The 18,289-nt window shown below is 45.0% G+C and overlaps 1 protein-coding gene across 11 annotated transcripts in view; it reads right to left on the bottom strand.

Moving 5' to 3' along the window:
- The window catches only part of LOC120908804 (cyclic nucleotide-gated cation channel alpha-3), a 108,243-nt gene that overhangs the window by 48,096 nt on the left and 41,858 nt on the right, over positions 1-18,289 (bottom strand). For 8 of the 11 annotated variants that reach the window (XM_040320176.1, XM_040320183.1, XM_040320181.1 and 5 more), the window contains exons 4-6: positions 7,178-7,369; positions 3,313-3,667; positions 172-989 (exon numbers count right to left, since the gene is read on the bottom strand). In XM_040320176.1, the coding sequence (XP_040176110.1) occupies positions 172-989; positions 3,313-3,667; positions 7,178-7,369 (1,365 nt within the window). The remainder of the gene's footprint in view (positions 1-171; positions 990-3,312; positions 3,668-7,177; positions 7,370-18,289) is intronic. The other 3 variants (XM_040320184.1, XM_040320186.1, XM_040320185.1) reach the window with 1 other exon arrangement.

Genomic DNA, 18,289 nt, shown 5'->3' with positions numbered 1-18,289 from the left:
TTCCAGGAAGCCCTGAGCTCCACTCCTCCCTCAGGGCACACAAAACACATGTAACTCAATTATGTATGCTAACGCTTTGCGCCCTCCCATTCAGCAACAAGACAAACATGTTTACATGCTGCTCGTACCTGGAAACTGTGTTCGTATTCTGCTTTCCACTACGGCACTTACCTTGAAACTCCTTGCGAGCCGCACTGACCGAGGTGACGATGTTGGCCACGTGCCCGAGCACGGTCGCGAACAGCATCAGCCCGAACAGGAGCTGCGCAATCACGAACACGTACTCCGCCTTCGACCGGGGCCGGGGCAGATCGCCGATCGTGGTGAGCGCGAGCGTGCACCAGTAGTAGCTCTGCAGGTACTGCTTCACCACGTCCGCCGACTCCGAATCGTGGTAGACCCAGTTCTTCGAGCCGAAACCGTTGTTCTTGTAGATGATGTGGTAGAGGCAGCCGTTCCAGTGGAAGATCACCAGCAGATAGTGGATCAGCGAGGTCGAGCGGAACAGGTTCGGGTAGTTGGTGTGCCGCTCGGTCCGGTCCATGAACGCCCAGAACCGGTAGATCTTCACCAGCCGGAACGAGCGCAGTATCGAGTTGAAGCCGATCGAGAGGTATAAAAAATCGAGCGGCAGCAGGCAGAGGCAGTCGATGTAGAACGTGGTCGAGTTCATGTAGTGCTGCCGGAGCTTGGTCGAGTCGGTCTGCAGCACGCCGTCCTCGAGGTAGCCGGTGCGGAAGTGGAACAGTATGTCTACGAGGTATAAAAAGTCGGAAAAGTAGTCTAGACAAAACCACAGCACGATCGATTCGCCGTTTATCTCCTGGAACGCGAACCGGTAGATGATCACCCAGAAGTTGTACAGGAACGCCATCGACACCACCATCGACCAGTAGTAGCAGAGCCGGCCGGCCGGATCGAACACGAACGACCACCGGCGGCCGTTCGATTTGCGGGACGTGGTCGAGCAGCCGGAACGGCGGCCGAAGCTGCGAAGGAGGAAAGAGGCGAAGAAAAGGTACGGTGGTGAATGGTTTGCTTTACTTGTACTCCATTGGGGCAATGCAATTTAATGGCGAACGGGATGGATAGTAAATGAAAACGACCAAATGCGAATGATTTCCACAGCACACAAAACCACATATTGCGATGAAAAATGCAATACTCTTTTCACCGACAGAATGGGGGGGCTTTATAAGCAACGGGAAAGGGAGAATTGCATGACATGTAAAAAAGCGAAAGAATGGCATGTTGCAGCAGCTGAGAAAATATCCCATTTATTAATCGAAACACAATCATTGATTATTGACGAATGATAAATATAAATTATTTCCATCAAACCGTTGCATCAGCACACATTAAGTAGTAATTAAATGAAACAAAAGCCAAAGTAATTGTGTTTACCGTGCCTTCGGAACGATTGCAGTTTGTTTGCTTTTTTGCCTTTTGTTTCGATCCACAAATTTCATGAATTTAAATTAAAACAAATTATAGGGAGTAAAAACATATCTTAATATTCGTTCTACTCTTTCCGCAACTACAATAACTACCCTAATATCAAGTTATTTGTAGTACTCATAATTATTTAACAAGTCAAAATTACATGTCAATAAACCCCTTTTCAATAGCTGTAAATAAACTATGACCGAGTGCCAAAATTCACTGAAACAATTTCACGCCATGAAGAGTGAAAACATATCCAAAATCAACATGACTGAACCATTTCACGCCTAAATGTATATAAACAACTGTTATCCTACGTGTTATGATGACATTCGATGAAACGCCAAATTTCTCCCACACCCACACATGACCGCGATCAGACAGTTTTTTTATGGACTTTTCATCGAATATTATCGAATGTCATTCTTTTCCCTCCATGCTTCACGGCGTGATGATATTTAGCAGTGTGTAAAGTCGTCAACACGTACGACTTAACAACATGCTCGTCATGGGTTCAAGTACCGAATCAAGTCCTGTAGCACAAACTATCTTGCAATAGGTCAATAAATCACTGAAAGCCACTAGTGGTACAGGTACTGCTGCAAAATAAATTCAGCATTACGTGAGGATCACCACCGAAAACAACGAACATATCCTTGGTAACTTGATGTTAACTGCTGGTACTCAAGCAAGCATAATCACGATTTTTTTGGCTGTGAACAGTGTTGCCAAATCCCGCTGTTTCAGTCAACCAACACTCATGACTGAAACGAAGTTCAAGTCAGCTCACGTACAAAACCGTGATGTTCAGGGGTGAAACTCAAACAGTAGATGAATCAATCACATGCTTTGTGAGATTTTTTGAAGCACCCAACTATTGGTCACTCACTTGGCCATGAGATTTTCTTTCTCTGGTATTTTTTTTATTTGCATACTTTACATACATACTTAGCGAGTGACCCCAAGTAACAAAATGAGCATGCGTTCTTGCTCAGTCTGCTTTGAATGATCAGTTGGGTAGAATGATAAAGCATTTGAGCGAGAAAGCATATCTCCCATGATTATAGTGATGATCACCCACGGAAAATGTCGCAACCAGGTGACTCACCAAGAGTTGGTAGCAAAAAATATGATAGTCGAACCAACTTTTTGAGTCTCACCTCTGATCATCACAGTAGAGCTCGTGACGCTTATTTGTTTTTTATTTTAAAACGGAATTTGTCATGACTATGTCAGCTACATTTTGCAAAACTTATCACAGTTTAAAAAAAACTCATGACAAAATGACTGACCAAGCGTTGGTTGCTAAAATGGCACCTAGCATGTATTGGTCACATTAAATGCTTGAGCATCACCTCTGATTGTCACAGTCAAATTTTTTAATGACATTGACAGTGACATTTTGCAGCACTGGGTACAGACAGGCCTTGGCCGACAACGGCTGTTATACCAAAGAAGAAGAAGAATAAGTCTAGGCGCACGGTGACTGTCAAATGATTTGAAATTGAGGCTAAACGTGCTCAACTTTGTTTTTATGAAGTAGTGCTCAACTTTGTTTTTATGAAGTAGTGCTTCTAATTATAAGAAAGTAGAATATGAATGAACGATAACACATGATTCGAAAAAGATGCTGGGCATTAGTGACGGTGTTGTGAAAATGTCATCATTTGATATATTTATGACATATAGTTTTGATTTGTAAAACGCTGATTTATGTCTACTTTAATACTCATTAAACGCTATGCACTTTGCATACTGTAAGGCGTATGTTATCTATCGCATAAAGCGCAATGTAAACAAAGCTAAACCGAAATTTATGACCTCCCTACCATCTGTCTCGCTCACACCCACCCACCCGTATTAACTTACATGTATCGATCCGCGCCGTTGCAGGTGCTGCCGGTGCCGCACGGTGCGGCGGCCAGATGGTTGGTGGAGGCCCGGGTGGTCGCGCACGGTCCCATCGCGTTCGCGTTCGATTCGCGGGGCCCGGTCCGGCTCCAGGACCCGAGCAGGGGCGGATCGGCCGCTTTCAGCTTGCTCCGTTCGCGCTTCCTGTCCTTCCGGGACAGATCCATCTCGGACGTGGTGGCGGATACATGGGAGTGCAGGGGCCGGGACGTGCCGGACGCCGAGAGGCTGTCACGGGACGAGAAGAATCCTTGCTGCGATATGCTCTGGCCCAGCTGGGGGCCGGACATGCCTAGCTTGGAACTGACGATATCTGCAACGATAAGGGCAAGAGAAATGCGAAACACATGAATATGGTGAACTTCCAGCCAAAAACTAGCGCCATCGAAACAGGAAGAGGAATTCTGGCAACGGGCAAATGAAAAACAAAGCGTTGAAAAGATGATTCTCGGGACGACGACGCTCGAGCAAGAAAGAAACGAGTCCTGTCTCCCATTCTAGCACGTTGAAACAAAGAGCGAAAGTAAAAGTCTGTCCCGGGGCTAAGTGTGTGTCGTAAAATCAACACGGTCGTAAAAAGTTAGGGTTAACTTTCTTCCACATACGTGACAAAGGCGGTACCACCGGGTCGTCGGTTGCGGCCATTTTTGCGCTACCGTTTTTATCTACCATCGTGTGCGTCGTCTGCAAAGGTGTGAGAATGTGTGGAAAAGAAATAAATGTGTGTTCCTTTCTTGATACTTGCTGCAAATAAGCGGTAGTTTCCTCCTTTTTCACGTATGGTTGCCCTTAGCCCGAACTACTCCATGATTAGGCAAGGAACGTCACAATAATCACCTTTGTTTGGACGGTGAACAAACAGTTCGAGTTCAGGTTTGTCCTCGAAATGGAGGCAGGAAACGATAATTTTTGTACAATTTAATTAAAGCTGTATGCTGTCCCAAACAACGGTCCCACCTTTCCCAGTAGATGTGGGCGTCCCATACGTCGTAACAGAAGGTGCACGAACAGCACAATTTATTACTATTGTAAACAGATGATGCGTACCTAATCCTACCGTTTTCCTTCTTTTTTTTTGCCCTCTCGCTACATTAAAACAAACGGTCAAGTAAAGAAATCTCCTTTATATGTTATGTATGTGTGTGTGTTTCTGTTTCTTTTTTTATAACCCGATTCGAGATAACCCCTTTTTTCGGGATCCTTTTCCACACGCTCATGCTCATAGCTCATCATTACCCGATCAGTGCCAGTGCGTCGGAGCTCCACCATCATGTCGGTGTGGGTGACATTTTTACGACCAGCCTTAAACCATCCGACGTAACACCATCCACAAAGCCCGGACAGTTCGGGGGCTTTAATTTGCACCGTAAGTCCCGCCTGGGAAGATAAAAGGCGCATCCAGAGTGTGTATATGCGCTGAACGCTTCTCTCTTAACCAAAGCACCAAACGCACCAAACACAGAAAGGGCAACACAAACGGCCAGTGTTTCGCGTGAATTTCTACAAGGTCAGAAAGCCAACACCATTTTCCCATCCCTCAATCACGGGCGATGGGCGAGGGGAAACAAAACGGGGGAAGACACGAAGCTTCGGTACGCCCTGGTGGTGCTGTACTGCAGCAATCTTTACGAGTGACCGCGAGGGTGCCCCAAAGTGGATTGTTTGGCCCGGCCCGCTGGCTTTGATTGTGTCCCGATGATGACATCCCGAAGAGTGCTGAAAAAAGTGGAGGGAAGAGACATTCGCAGAGTGCTGCTGTTTCATTTTTACGGTCCTCCCAGAAGTGGAAGAACCAAAGCGAACTTTTAGATGAAGATTTTCTGCCTCCTCTCTTGGGAGTTGCAGTAAATTTAATGCGTTTGTGCGTGCGTTCGTGCACGTGTTCAGAAAAGAGGGATTGAAAATGGCGTTACAGAGGAGGACACATTGGATTTGTTTGAAATTTCAAAAATTTGATCAATCCAGGAAATATAGTGAACCTAATGTTTCTGTACAAAAACCTTCTAAGAAAGGTCATTGCTTGTTGAGTGTCTGCGCCTCAAATTGCGTGCAGGAAAGCTTTTCCCACTCCCCATTTGCCTATTAGAGTGGCGTCATACATTGGGTCGATTAAAAATTAAGACGCAAATTTATCAGAACGTTCGCTCAGGCATCGGGCAACATCCGGCATTTATCGCTAATTGGCAATGGCTCACATGGCGGAAGCCAAACGAAGCAAACCCGTAGCAATTGATAGAAGCCATAGCTTAACCTCAACCTCACTCCCGATAGGAGATGCACACACATGTACATAGACACACACAAATTTCACTGTACGTCATCGCCCCGGTCTAGCCTTCAAAGCCAGCCCAGCCCTGCCCCTTGCCAAACGACAGGGGGTGGTGCTGTCTGCACACGGCAAGATAACATTTATCGAACGGGAGCATGGTTTTAAGGATGATAATGTATTCCAATTTATCGTTTCTGATCGTGGTTGTCACACTCTCTTTCTCTCTGTGTATGCGAAGAAGGGACGTGTATGATGCAAACACCCAGTGTATGTGTTTCTCAAGCAACACAACGAGCTATAACTCACTGTATGCGCAAACAGCTACGCAAACGACAATGGTGGCGATGGTAACGATCTTATGTGTGTGTGTGTGCTTTTTGGCCGGAAACCTGCTAGTCACAGCCGAACCTATCCAGGGGAAAATCGGGCCATAGAGGTAGATGACTAAGACTGGAGTAGGGTGCGATTTTTTTTTTTTTTGCTAACCATTAAAGCACTTGTCGCACCCGTCCGTAACGATGGTAAGAAATGAGCTGAATGAAAGTGTTATGCTGATGTTCCATCCCGAACGCACACCACATTGTAACGGGGCGTAAGGTGGCAACATTTTTTTGGAGAGAAGAGGAAATGCTCCGAAGAGACAACGGATGCACGCATTGGGGACTTAAAAGGTTTAAGGATGGGGACGCAGTGTTTGCGCTCTCGATGGAACATGAGACACACGAACGAGGTAATGCATAAAGGGAGTTTAATGTACAATAGAATGTTAACTAACAACCGGTACCATATGAGCAAGTTTAATAGGCTAGAAAACAAGACCTTTTTTGGGACGTAAAGCGCCAAAAAGTATGCAATCGTTTTGACTTACGTAAACAGCGCCGTTTGACTGGTTCTATGCCTTACTATTTGGCACTGTTTTAATGTTTGCTTAATGAAATTCTCCTTTACATTTAATTAAATGTAAAAAAATAGCATCATTCAAGCATTTTTTCATAATAAAGAAATATACATTAAGTTAAGTAAGCGCATATTAAGGCCGTTGTGGGCTTATGGTTCTATTTGACATACTAGTATGCACCTCAACATCGAATATAATCAATTATTACTATTATTTTAACAAACTTTAATTATTTTTTTTCCATGGAGCAGAAATATCCAATTGAATTTTTCGCCTTTTTCAAATTCTATTACGTTTAAACCCGCTCCCACGAAAATGCGTTCAACACAGAGGAAATATGCATTCCAGCAAATTCGGCTTCGTCATCGAAATGACACTACCGCTGCGTGTCTCTGGAATGTGGTGGGAGTGTGAGCAATGGGTGTGAAATTTGCGACGAAAGAAAAAAAAACATGACCGGAAGGGAACTGATGCGCTCAACATCAGCAATGAAGTATGGCAGAATACATAGAATGACAACAAAAAATGAACTCCAACTACAACAAATAACAACTCGCACCCATCAAATGCACCAACAATTTGGAGCTACAACAGCAACAACAAAAACAACCAAAAGGCAAAAACAAACAATCAACACAGCCTGTGCCGACGCTTACCCATGAGACTTTGACGGCTCACAGAGTTTCGGTTATGGTCCGCGGACGATTGAATCGTATTGAAATCGGATCCGACGGCTTCGAGCGGCGGCGGCGCTAGATGCATTATTGCCGCGTCCGTACCGTTGAGAGAGTGCGAATGATGTCTCGACAGTTTGGTGCTGTCAAAACTAGCATTCCCGTCATCATCATCTAGAATGGGAAGGATAGTAAGAAGAAACACGTGAACAAGTGGGCGGCCGGGCCTGGGATTGAAACACCGGAAACCGAACGGACGTGCAACTACCGTAACACTCGATGGCGATTGGAGTGATGATGATGGTGGTGGTGGTGGATCAGGGCGGGGGAGTGAGGGGCCTTGGGACAGCACAAATGGTCTGACACGGATACGGAAATACGCATGAATAGATGATGTGTTGCAGCTGAACTCGCTCGCCGGTGTGGGCAAGCAATTCGCAAACATGGGTGAACGTTAACGAGATGAGCGACTCTGAGCGTGATGTGAAATTATTGTTTAGACATTGATGCGTGTACAAGGTTTTTTTTATTTGTTGTGTTTGGTGCAAATTTGACAACGACGGCAAAATTTGCGAGGATTGGAATTCTACACAACGATGAGTCTAGGAAGTGGGGCAAAATAATGTGTAAAATTAACGTCATCCTAAACAAGGAAAAATAAAACAACATCAACACCAACATAAAAAGAGAATACAAATTACGGTTTTCTTACAAATTATAACACAGTGGGCAAGGAAAAGTCGAATGAATTCATTTTATTTAATTTTCACAACGTAAACATACCCCACCACCACACAACGCCCAATAGCCGCGAACATTCGACTCGCCGAAGCTCGGCGTAAACCGGGCGTGAAAATGAACGAACGGAACGGAGAGAAGCGGCCCCAAAAGCAAACCCACCCATCTCGCACTGGCACCGAAACAATGTTCAGCAAAGATGCGAGATGCAAAATAAAAGATGTATAATTAGCCATTAGCAAACGAGAGCCGAACGGCGGGCACTACGAACGGGAAACATTCAACAATACAAACATTCTGCCTCTGCTCCACTGCTCCAATGCAAATTGCTAATTGAGAAATGCTAATTCGAAAATGTTGCTTTCAACCGTGCATCGTTACAACGCTCGCAGACAAAGCATAGAACGAAGGGGCCGAGAGAGAATGAGAGATGATAGTAGAAGAAGAAGAAACAACAACAACAAAAAAACAAACCATAAAAAAGGGAACGAACAAAAAGGAAAAGGTTATCGTAAGGTTGTTGTTAGCTTTCGCTGCTGCCAGTTTTTCTTTGCTGCAGCGGCCCGATTAATCGATCCCATTTACAACGCCCATGGTCCCGGGAAAACGATTGGGAAAACTTTTTAAAACCCCGTAGTATTCGGGCAGTCCGGAAGTTTTGCCAATTCGCCGTTAAATTGCCATTCAGCTAATGTCCTTGTTGCCTTACTAACTCAACCCCACTCAGACTACACTTTGGTTGAATGTTTCAAAAAGGAAAATCGGACCGGAAATGTATGACGACGCTTTGCAGAAAGTGCTACGGTTAAAGCTTTTAATAATGTACAAGCTCTGTTGGTATCAATGTATCAACCATGAACCAATGGTTTATACCGGGGCGGGCCAATCAGCCGCCAAACAAACATCAACGCCCGCTGCAGCAAGATTGTTGTTGACAGATTGAAACCTATATCCCTAGTTTCAATCACGCTTCACCAGCACACCCGCCCAAAAATTGCTAAAACGACGACGGCCGATGGCCACAGTCGACCGCGCTCTTTACCTTTCCCTGCCTTCCAATCTCCCCTCGCTCGCCCGGCCTGTCCCCAACCCCTGTCAAAGGTCATCAGGAACGATGTTTGCAAAACTAAAACCCATCACCATATCTGCCCCCCGTCGACCGTCGATCAAGATCGAAAGATGCTAAGAGCTCGGGGTCGGTTGGGCGGATTCAATCGCTTCAAAGTGCTCCCTCTATCCGCCTCTCCCCATCTCCAGCTCAAAAGAAGCAAAGGTAATGGCCGTGACCCGTTTTGACCCTTTTTTTGTGCCCTTCGACTCTCCAAACCCGCCCTCGAAGACATCAAAGCACACACACGCACGGAGCAAACCTTTCCTTTACTATCTCTTCTCAAAACTGCGTTTGACACTGTTTGCCAGGCAGAGAAAGAGAAGGGGAGAGAAAGAGAGGGAAGAGTGCAAAAGAAGCTCGTAAAGCTAGCTTCAATATTTGGCTTTGGAATAAATTTCGATGGAAAACTGTAGCCATCGCCCAAGAAAGTGGGACGTACGTCCCAAAAAACCGCCCCAACCAAACTGTGGTTTCGCTGTTGGGAGGGCACGGATGCTGAGGGATGAAACGGTTGGCGGATGCCCGCACTACAGCAGCGCACGGACAGAAGAAGCACGCGCGATCTCCGTTTCTCGGGTCTCTTTGTTAGCGTCAAACCGTCATCAACAGCAACGACAGCTAAATCTCAACACACAGACACACACACACACATTCACGCACACAGTGAAACAGTCCCTCCGTGTGTCCTTTTCGTGCTCGTCCAGCAGCATGCACGGGAAGCGGGGACCGTCGAAAGCGTGGCGTTATTCAATTTAAGTTCAGCTGCTACAATTTTCTGCCCGATGGGTCCCGTGCGGCGTGATATTTCGCCGTCCCGAAAATACACCGCAAGCCCGCAGTTCACAGTTGCCCCCAACCCCCATGCCATCGTTCGGACACTTCGCGGATGGAGAAACTTTGAAGTGTAGTGCCTCGCCGTCAATATGATCCCAGAGGGGTGATGCCCGTTCTGATGCTGCTGCTGCTGCTGCGGAAAGTGGGAGCAATTATTAAAGTCAGCAGCTTTCGGACTTTGCCAGCCGTCATCGTCACTTTCCATCGAGGGCTCTCACACCCCTGTGGACACACTCCCGTGGCTTCGTGTTGGGCACAGTGGCAAAGCGCGTCCCAGCTTTGCAACAGTTTCGCAGAAACTGAGGGTGATGGTGAAGCGCAAACACACACCCGAAGTACGCTCTCCCCCTGGGTGAAGTTGGAGCTAATTCGGGCCAACCAAACGGACCGTGTTGCAGGAGGTTGCTGTTTAAGGGCTTCCTCCGCTCTGCCGGCCGCACGATCTTATGACAAATTTAGAATTTAATTTTGCCAGCGATGCCGCTGCGCAGGGGATTTTAAACTTTGGCAACTTTGATGCTTTTCGTTCGCATCATTGTTTTGCGGGTGGCGGGAGAGTTGGCGCGTTGGAGGCTTGAGAGCTTTTTTAAAAGGAAAGGGATTTATTTTACAACAACAGGAAGCCACAAAAACGCCATGTACGGGGGCGCATTTCAATCAGCAGCTCCAAGCGTGGGCAAGATTAAGTCGCGAGGCTTTCAGGGTTTATCTGCACACACCCCCATCCACCTTCCCCACCCATAATGCTACCATTCTAATCAAACCGGTAAGATGCCCAATCTATTCCGCCCGGGCACACTGTTTCTTCTGCATCAGGCCCTCCTCTGAATGACACCTGTGCTTCGAGCAGAGAAGGGAAAAGCTCGCCGGATGATTCTCATCCACCTTCACGCCCTCCTACCCAAGGCTCGCGCAGTCTATTCTGATTAAGCTCAGCGCAGCACAAATAGACGGCAGCAGAAGATGCGGCTGTTCGTTTGCAAGCGATATCAAAACAGCGGCCAATATACAGCGGGCGTCAGAACAAACAACAAACAACGCGGCGAAGAAGCACAGCGCGGAAGAAGAAGCTTTACCCGAGAGCTCAAGGGCATAACCGCATCAAAAAAAGGGACCAAAAGGGGGCAGAAGGCGGAGAAAAATAAATCCAATATTCAGTATGTATGTTTTTGTGTGCGGCGTATGTGGGTCTGGAGCGACCATATGTAGCCACAGCCGAGCTGAAGGAACTGGTGAGTTTTGCGGAGCAATGGGAGGGTTAAGAGGTTCGAAATATTCGCCCCGCTTTTCCTACAACCCTCTGCTGTGGAAGAAGCGGAAGGTAAATCTGTTTTCTTTTTGTCAAAAAGGAAAGCGCTCCTTTCACCGCCGCTTGTGTCGACGGAAGTGTGCACAGTGTTTATCCACCGAAAGTCAACTGCGTGTCGTGGCCCCTCGTGCACCAGCACGACCAAGTGGCAAGCGTTAGGCACTCCGGCCCACTCTTGCTTGCCACACACAAATACCTTTCGATCCTTTTTTCGGTGACACAACACACACACATGTATAGCTAAACAAGCACGCACTGATGGAAGTCGCCGGTAACAGCATCCGACGCAACGAGCAGCACGTTCGAATGGTGGGAACGTGAAACTAGTGAACCGCAACCACACAACAACACGTGGAGAGGAACAACAATGGAGAGACAGAGGGAGAGGGAGAATCAAGGGAAAGCCCTATCAAACCCTCTACCGCCCTTTATAGTGTAAGGATCGAAGAAACAAAGGGATACCCAAGGAACTAAATAAAAGAAGTGCTGAGTTAATGAATGGCTTTCGCCTTCACCTTCTCTCCCTCGCTCACTCTCGCCTCATGTTTTGTGTTATGCTACCTTTGCTGGGTAGGCGCAAAAGCCTTTCCTCCCAGCGGACTCACTAACTCACTTCCGACAAACGTTTCCGAACGGAGCGGGGGAGAAATACTCCCACATCCCGGCAAAACCGGCGTCAGTAAGAGATCGTCTGAAGAAATCAAAGCGATAAGGCTATTGTGCTGGGAGCTGCCACCCCCAAACTCCAATACCCTTTTTATCCCCCCGCTGCCTTTCATCGAACCATTCTATCCCCCTCCCCAACCCGCGGACCGGTGTTTCGGGCCAAAAAGGCGCGCAAAAAAGCGCGCCAAGGTGACTTCGAAAGGTGCCGAAGGTAATAATGCGTAAATTTTATGTGCTAACCCGTGCTAGTGCGCTATCGTGTCGGTGGGGTAGTAGCCTTTTGATTAAAACTTCTCACTATCGCGCTAACAAGCGTGTTGGAGCTGACAGGGAGGAGGTGAGAAGCTAGAAATACAATCATTTCGTGGGCAAAAAGGACGGTATCGAAGGGCACGGAAACCATCTACAAAACGGATGAGGGAATTTTGCGGAAATGGTAAAAAAGCAAAAAGGGAAAAGGAAAGCAAGAATTGGCGTGTAAATTTACGCCCTTCTGACGACATTTCGATAAGCGAGCACTCCCTTGCATCCTTTCCCTCTTTTTTATAAAACAAACGTCGACTGTATTTGATACAGCGAGTCAGTAATGCTGAGCCCGAGCTGCGGGAGAACAGTTGCTTGGGAAGTGCTGTTATTGGGCTGTGCGGGTGGATTGTTTCAAACGTGTGAATTTCGGTGAATGCGCGAACTCACGGTTAATATTTGCAGATAGGAGGAGTTGGTGAAGGAAATAACGAGTTAAGGAAAATGGGAGTTGGATAAATATGAATAAATATCATAAAAAATGAACCATAAAAACATAATTCAAATTCGCATTGTTGTTTTATGGCGCTGTGAAAGTGTTGAAGCTTAGAAGTTGAAACTCTTTTCTTCGAAAGAGGGTTGCTTCTTTTTTTTTGTTTATATCATATGACAAGCACGTTCAAAAGGTGAATTTTTCAGTCATATTTTATTCTATCACTTCTACTGCGATGCTCATCAACGGCACATGGTGGGCAGTTGCGGAGGGAAAACTTTCTAGTGCATCTGTAACGTAGTAAGTATACTAATGTACTAAGTAGGCACAAAAATTCAATAGTAAAATTTAAATATATTGTACTATTTTATCAGCTTTAGACGAAGTATACAGGTTGTTAAAGAAAGAGTAGTATTTTTCTCGGTTGTTGTTGATTTTTCAAACACTATATGCTTCCACTAATCCACTAATGATGTTATCATACTACAAACATGTTCTTAGAAAACAGACTTCTGAGCAATAGTAGAAAGACACAGGGACGACTAGGTGTCACAAGTTCAGACTCAGATTCGTGGGAAATTGTAATCACTTACCGAACACTTTGAATTCAAGCAATTGTTCGCTTACGCATTAGAGACATAGTTCAATTCACAAAAGAACTAAGATAAGAAGCTCGCAAGCAGATCCCAGTTTTTTTCTGTAAAACTCATTTTGCTCACACATGACAGCATCTACGACTCAAAACTGCACAAAACTGTCTTAAGCCCGCGTTAAGGCCGCATTAGACGTTTCGTGAAAGTGAACGTGAAATTCTGTTTTGTTTTTGCTGTATTTTATTGAAAATAAATGGAATATTGCTCATCGTACACCAAAAGAAAAGATAATCAATTTTCCAACTATTGAGACTGTAAAACATGTCAATGTAATGAATTAAGTTCTTATTCTTATCCTTATCATTCCCCGCTGACCATAATTTGTCACCGTGAACAAAGCGTGAAATTCTGAGTGAAGCGAATTGCATGTCATATTACAGGGTTTTTGAGGATTATATAGACGTGTTCAGCGAGTTGTAGATTAATTCAATAGCAGCAGTCCAAGGGGTTCGAAAGTGACAGCTCTACAGTATAACCGAACATGTCAACGCCTACTTCCGAACAATTCTATATCTCGCTGAAAGAGTCTATTATATGCCTGAACAAATCTACAACTAGCTGAACATGTCTATATAATCCTTGAAAACCTTGTATTGAAGCAGTTCAAGTTTACCGTTTCGATCGGGCGAAAAATTTGAAATTTAGCGTTTCACTTTAAAAATAATTTGCTTTTTCGGAAATATATTTCACCGTGAAAAATGTCAACGGCTAAAATCCACATGATTAAATGATAGGTTTCTTAAATTATTTTTAAGCAAATCAATGTAAACTGAATGATACGATTTGAATATATTTTTAACAATATATTACTATAACCTTAAATATCAGTATTTATCATTTTATTCATTCGACTCATTATCAAATAACAATTGAATAAAATTTATCTGCTATTATAATGCATACGTTGATTTATAAATTTTTGAATGATGAAAACATACGTATGGGTCCTAACAGATCTTTTTTGAATTCCTGTATTGTTTGATTTGAGTTAAGCTTTGATTTCACGCCGACAGAGAGACTAAATTCACCAGATTTTAATGTACAATATGAATTGTCAACGTTTCACCAGGCGATTTCACTTTCACATTCCCTTTGAATGTAGAGCCCCGGTGAAATGAAACGTGAAATTTTTGGTATTTTAGCTATATTTCAATTATTTTTTTTATGATAATAGGGCTTATCGTACAGCAAAAGAAAAGAAATCAAATTCCCCTACTTTCTAGGCTCTAAAAATAGATAATTAAAAAATTAAATGCATTTCCTTGTGATTCCCCTCATTGTTTACGGTCAAAAAATAATGTTCATGAGGGTATGATAAGGAATGATTAATATTCAATTAAATATAGCACACAACAAAATCAAAATATTAAAAATCGTTATCTAAGCTTTTGTTAGGCTGCTTAGGCTTCGGTAACATAAATAGATTGTCGGCTTACCATATTCTCTAGTGCCGAATTAAATGCAACTTAATGCAACACACGTCTCAATACAGCAATCAGCGTTTTAAACAACAGCAAGATCTTTAACTTTAAATTTAGTTCAACAAACAAGAGCTGTTGTAACTACAATCAAGGTATTAAACTTCTCGTAGTCGGGAACGTTTTAAACAAATTCAATTAAAAGCTATTGGTTTGAGTTGTTGCAAGCCGTTAGCATTTTGACATATTTCAAAATGTGAATACAAATTAAATGAAGAAACAATCCTTTCATTTCATTCAAATTCCACAACCATACAAAAACATGCACAGGTGCAAGAAGCGAAAGGAGCAGCATGCCTTCATACCATGAACATTTTAAATAAAATTGCTACTTTCTCTCATTCCCTCTCTCGCTCTGTCTGCTTGTTTGCTTAAGCTTTGATTTAATGGTATTCCTGGTTTTCCTTCCATTACTCAAAACACAGCAAAAACGAATGCAACTCTCGGCCCCACAAAGAATGCCGAAAAATGAACCCTTTTTTGTTTTGCTTCTTTGCTAACACGAACACACACACTCGTCCAATTTACGGATGCGTTTTTTTAGTTTGTTTGTTTCATTCCATTTCATCAGAATCCATCAACAGTGTAGCTGCTGGTTTTATGTGTGTCTCTGTGTGTGTGTGAGTTTCGTGAATTTTAATCTTTTTCACCTTTCCCAAATGTGCTCTGCCCCGATTTTGTTGTTGGATTATTTTCATGGAATTTCAAATTTTTCTTCACCCGGGCCGCTGCTGCTGCTGGTGCTGCTACTCCGACAAACAAAGGAAAACTCGTAACCGAAGCGAAACAAAAACTGCAGCACCGGGAGCCCCCCGCGTCTAACAATCGAGAAATATAATTTACACATCCTTCATCCTATTCATCCACCGGTGAGCCATAAAAAAAAACCTCTCGTCGTCAGCCAGCGAGAAAAATCCTTTCGAAAGGGTACGAATAAGAAAGAAAGTCAGGCCACAAAAAAAGTTCCAAGAAAAAGCAAAAGGTTACTACCGCCATCTTACACCCCTTGCCTCTTAAAGGCAAGCGGACAGAAGAAAAAAACACAGTCGAACAGTGCGCTGCTTGAATTGCACCCTGCGCAGTCCCTTTTCACCCGTGTGTACGTTTGTTCGGCAAATTGGACCAAAGAAACATGTTGTTTTCCTTTCTCAAACCTCCTCTCTCTTTTCGCTTTGGACGGAACCAGCCGGAATGGATGCTTTTCCGGAGTAAAGCCCGGGACTGGTTCGCCGTCTTCGCACGCGTGAGTTTCTAATTATTCAAATGAGCTTTCACCTACCATAAGCCACATTTCACACTCGGCAGGGAACGAAATTATCAGTTCCAGCTCGGTGCCCGCATTGCACGCCAGAGCTCAGCACATAAGAAGCGGCGGACTTTCTTTGTACATTCGAACACGGCTTGCACGTCCACCCTCTTTGCCCCTCCCACGGAAGATCGGTACTTTTGTGCTGAGCTCAAAATCATCCCAAAAGCGTGCAACGACCGGCATCCCAAGAGCACACTGTGTGACTCTCCCAACCTGAAGAGCAGGGATGAAGCGTGTATTTAAATTTCGTCTCAAATGACTTTTTTCGGCCAAGTCACATCCGCACTGGACCGGACCGAACTCGTTGAAACTGGATCCACGGCAGCAGCAGCAGCAGCAGCAGGAGCAGATCCGGGAACACATGCTGGGAACATGCTCACATTTGCTTGCAACTGCAACTTCCCAAACACAAGATCATCGTGTTCCCTCTCTCGCTATCTCTTCCCTCGCACCCGTTAGTGTGTGTGTAAGAAACGATTAGTGTGGGCAAGCAAAATTGCAAATTGAATGATTTATGCCCCCGCCCGGCCAATGATCGGAAGCTTTGCTGGCAGCAGCAGACGGAAGCCCGACGGTACGGGCTGGGCAGCTGGCAAACCGATCGCGCCAGCCGATACAACACAGCTCACAACCATGAATATTAATTTCGTGCTGACGTTTTGACGTTTTGCCCCACAAATCCGACGAACGGAGTGCTCGGCACCGAACCATCGTGTGCACAATCGGTTGGGAACAGAGAGCCAACAACAACCAACAACCAAATAAAAAAAAATGTGCCGGATTTGTCCAGCTATCGGTTTCGGAGCGCACTACTGGATCGATATTTTATGCAAAATCGATTGAATTCAATTTATGTGCGACGAGAGCTTTTCGACAGCACAGAGACAGAGAGAGAGAGGGACGATGGGCGACAAAAAGGCAAATAACTAGAAAACTAGAATCCAGTGGCTTTCAATGTGCCCGAGTGTGTGGAAACCAAAAGTCACAACAAAACGAGGATACAAGCAACGACGAGTGTTTGTTAAATGTTTGATAAAACTCATCTATAATTTAATGGATTATGTTGATCAAGGCAATGTTTTCCATCTTTATGAAGGACCAAATGTTTCCGTTTTTCGTAAACATTGCATGTGACTCGTTTGATGTTTCTCGAAAACCGGAACGTTCTGGTCGTGCGTTACTTAAGATGTTCAGTCAACAATGTCCTAAGTGCAGCTTGATTAAAGCAAACATTGTTTACCGCTCTTGCTCTTTCCTTACAAGAACCACCCCAGTCTCTCATTTAATCACTCAAACACTCCACGTGATGTGAGTTCGTTTCCCGTGGCGAGTGATTTATCGCCCCCATCCCCAGCCCCGTACGTACTCTTCTGGTACCATTTTAAACAACTTGGTGCTGTAAAACACGCACCAGCAGCACCGCAAAAGGGTAAGCGCGCGCACAAGCCTTGGTTTTACCGCAAAAGCCACTAAATCTTCATTTCACTTCATCAAACAGCCGGCCCAAAAACGCCCTGTGCACTCCTTAGCCAAAAGAGAGAAAAAGAGAGAGAGCGAGTGAACATACAAAGCACAAACTGATCGATATTCATATTCCCAAAACAATCACTCAACCATCACGCCAAGCACGCAAAAGGGCTGACTCAGAGCTGTCCGAAGCTAGCCCGGGACGCGGGCGGTACTTCCACGGAAATCGGAATATTAAATTTCACCTCCAGCAACCGGTCGCCTACCCCAGCTCACAGCTGGCCAGCTCACAGGAGCCGGTATGGAGATGGGGTTTAATATCCCCCCAGAAACTGGAACACAGTCTCCCAGGACTCGGTAGTAAGTGGCCAGCTTTCTCTTCGGCTTTCGGCTGCTTGTTGTTGCTCTGGTTTTGGGCTAACGTGTCAGACATCTAACGGAAGCAGAAGGAAGCCGCCTAAACTGAACCGTTTGCAAAACAACGATTGTGCCTCGGTGAAAGGTGTGGAAAATTGTTCATTTTTCAACACCATTAGCGACGCCCTTAAGGTGTTGCTAGTAGATTTGTACGTAAATGTTTTAGCAGCAATAGTGTGCCACTCACGACAGTTGCTTCCAATCGCGCCCCCGTTGACAACGGACAGCCGGACCGCCCGTGTGTCTGGTTGCAGTGGTGAAGACAACGGGTTTCGAGACCTGTTGAAATAGGTTCGCCCGTGCTGATCTTTTGCCCCACGGCAAATGTCGTAGGTCCCCAGCCCACGATGAGGGTCTGCCGAATTCTTCTCTTCAA

Source organism: Anopheles arabiensis, chromosome 2 (genome assembly GCF_016920715.1).
Source record: "Anopheles arabiensis isolate DONGOLA chromosome 2, AaraD3, whole genome shotgun sequence".
NCBI classification, from domain to species: Eukaryota; Metazoa; Arthropoda; class Insecta; order Diptera; family Culicidae; genus Anopheles; species Anopheles arabiensis.
This window is presented reverse-complemented; position numbering and strand designations above follow the sequence as displayed.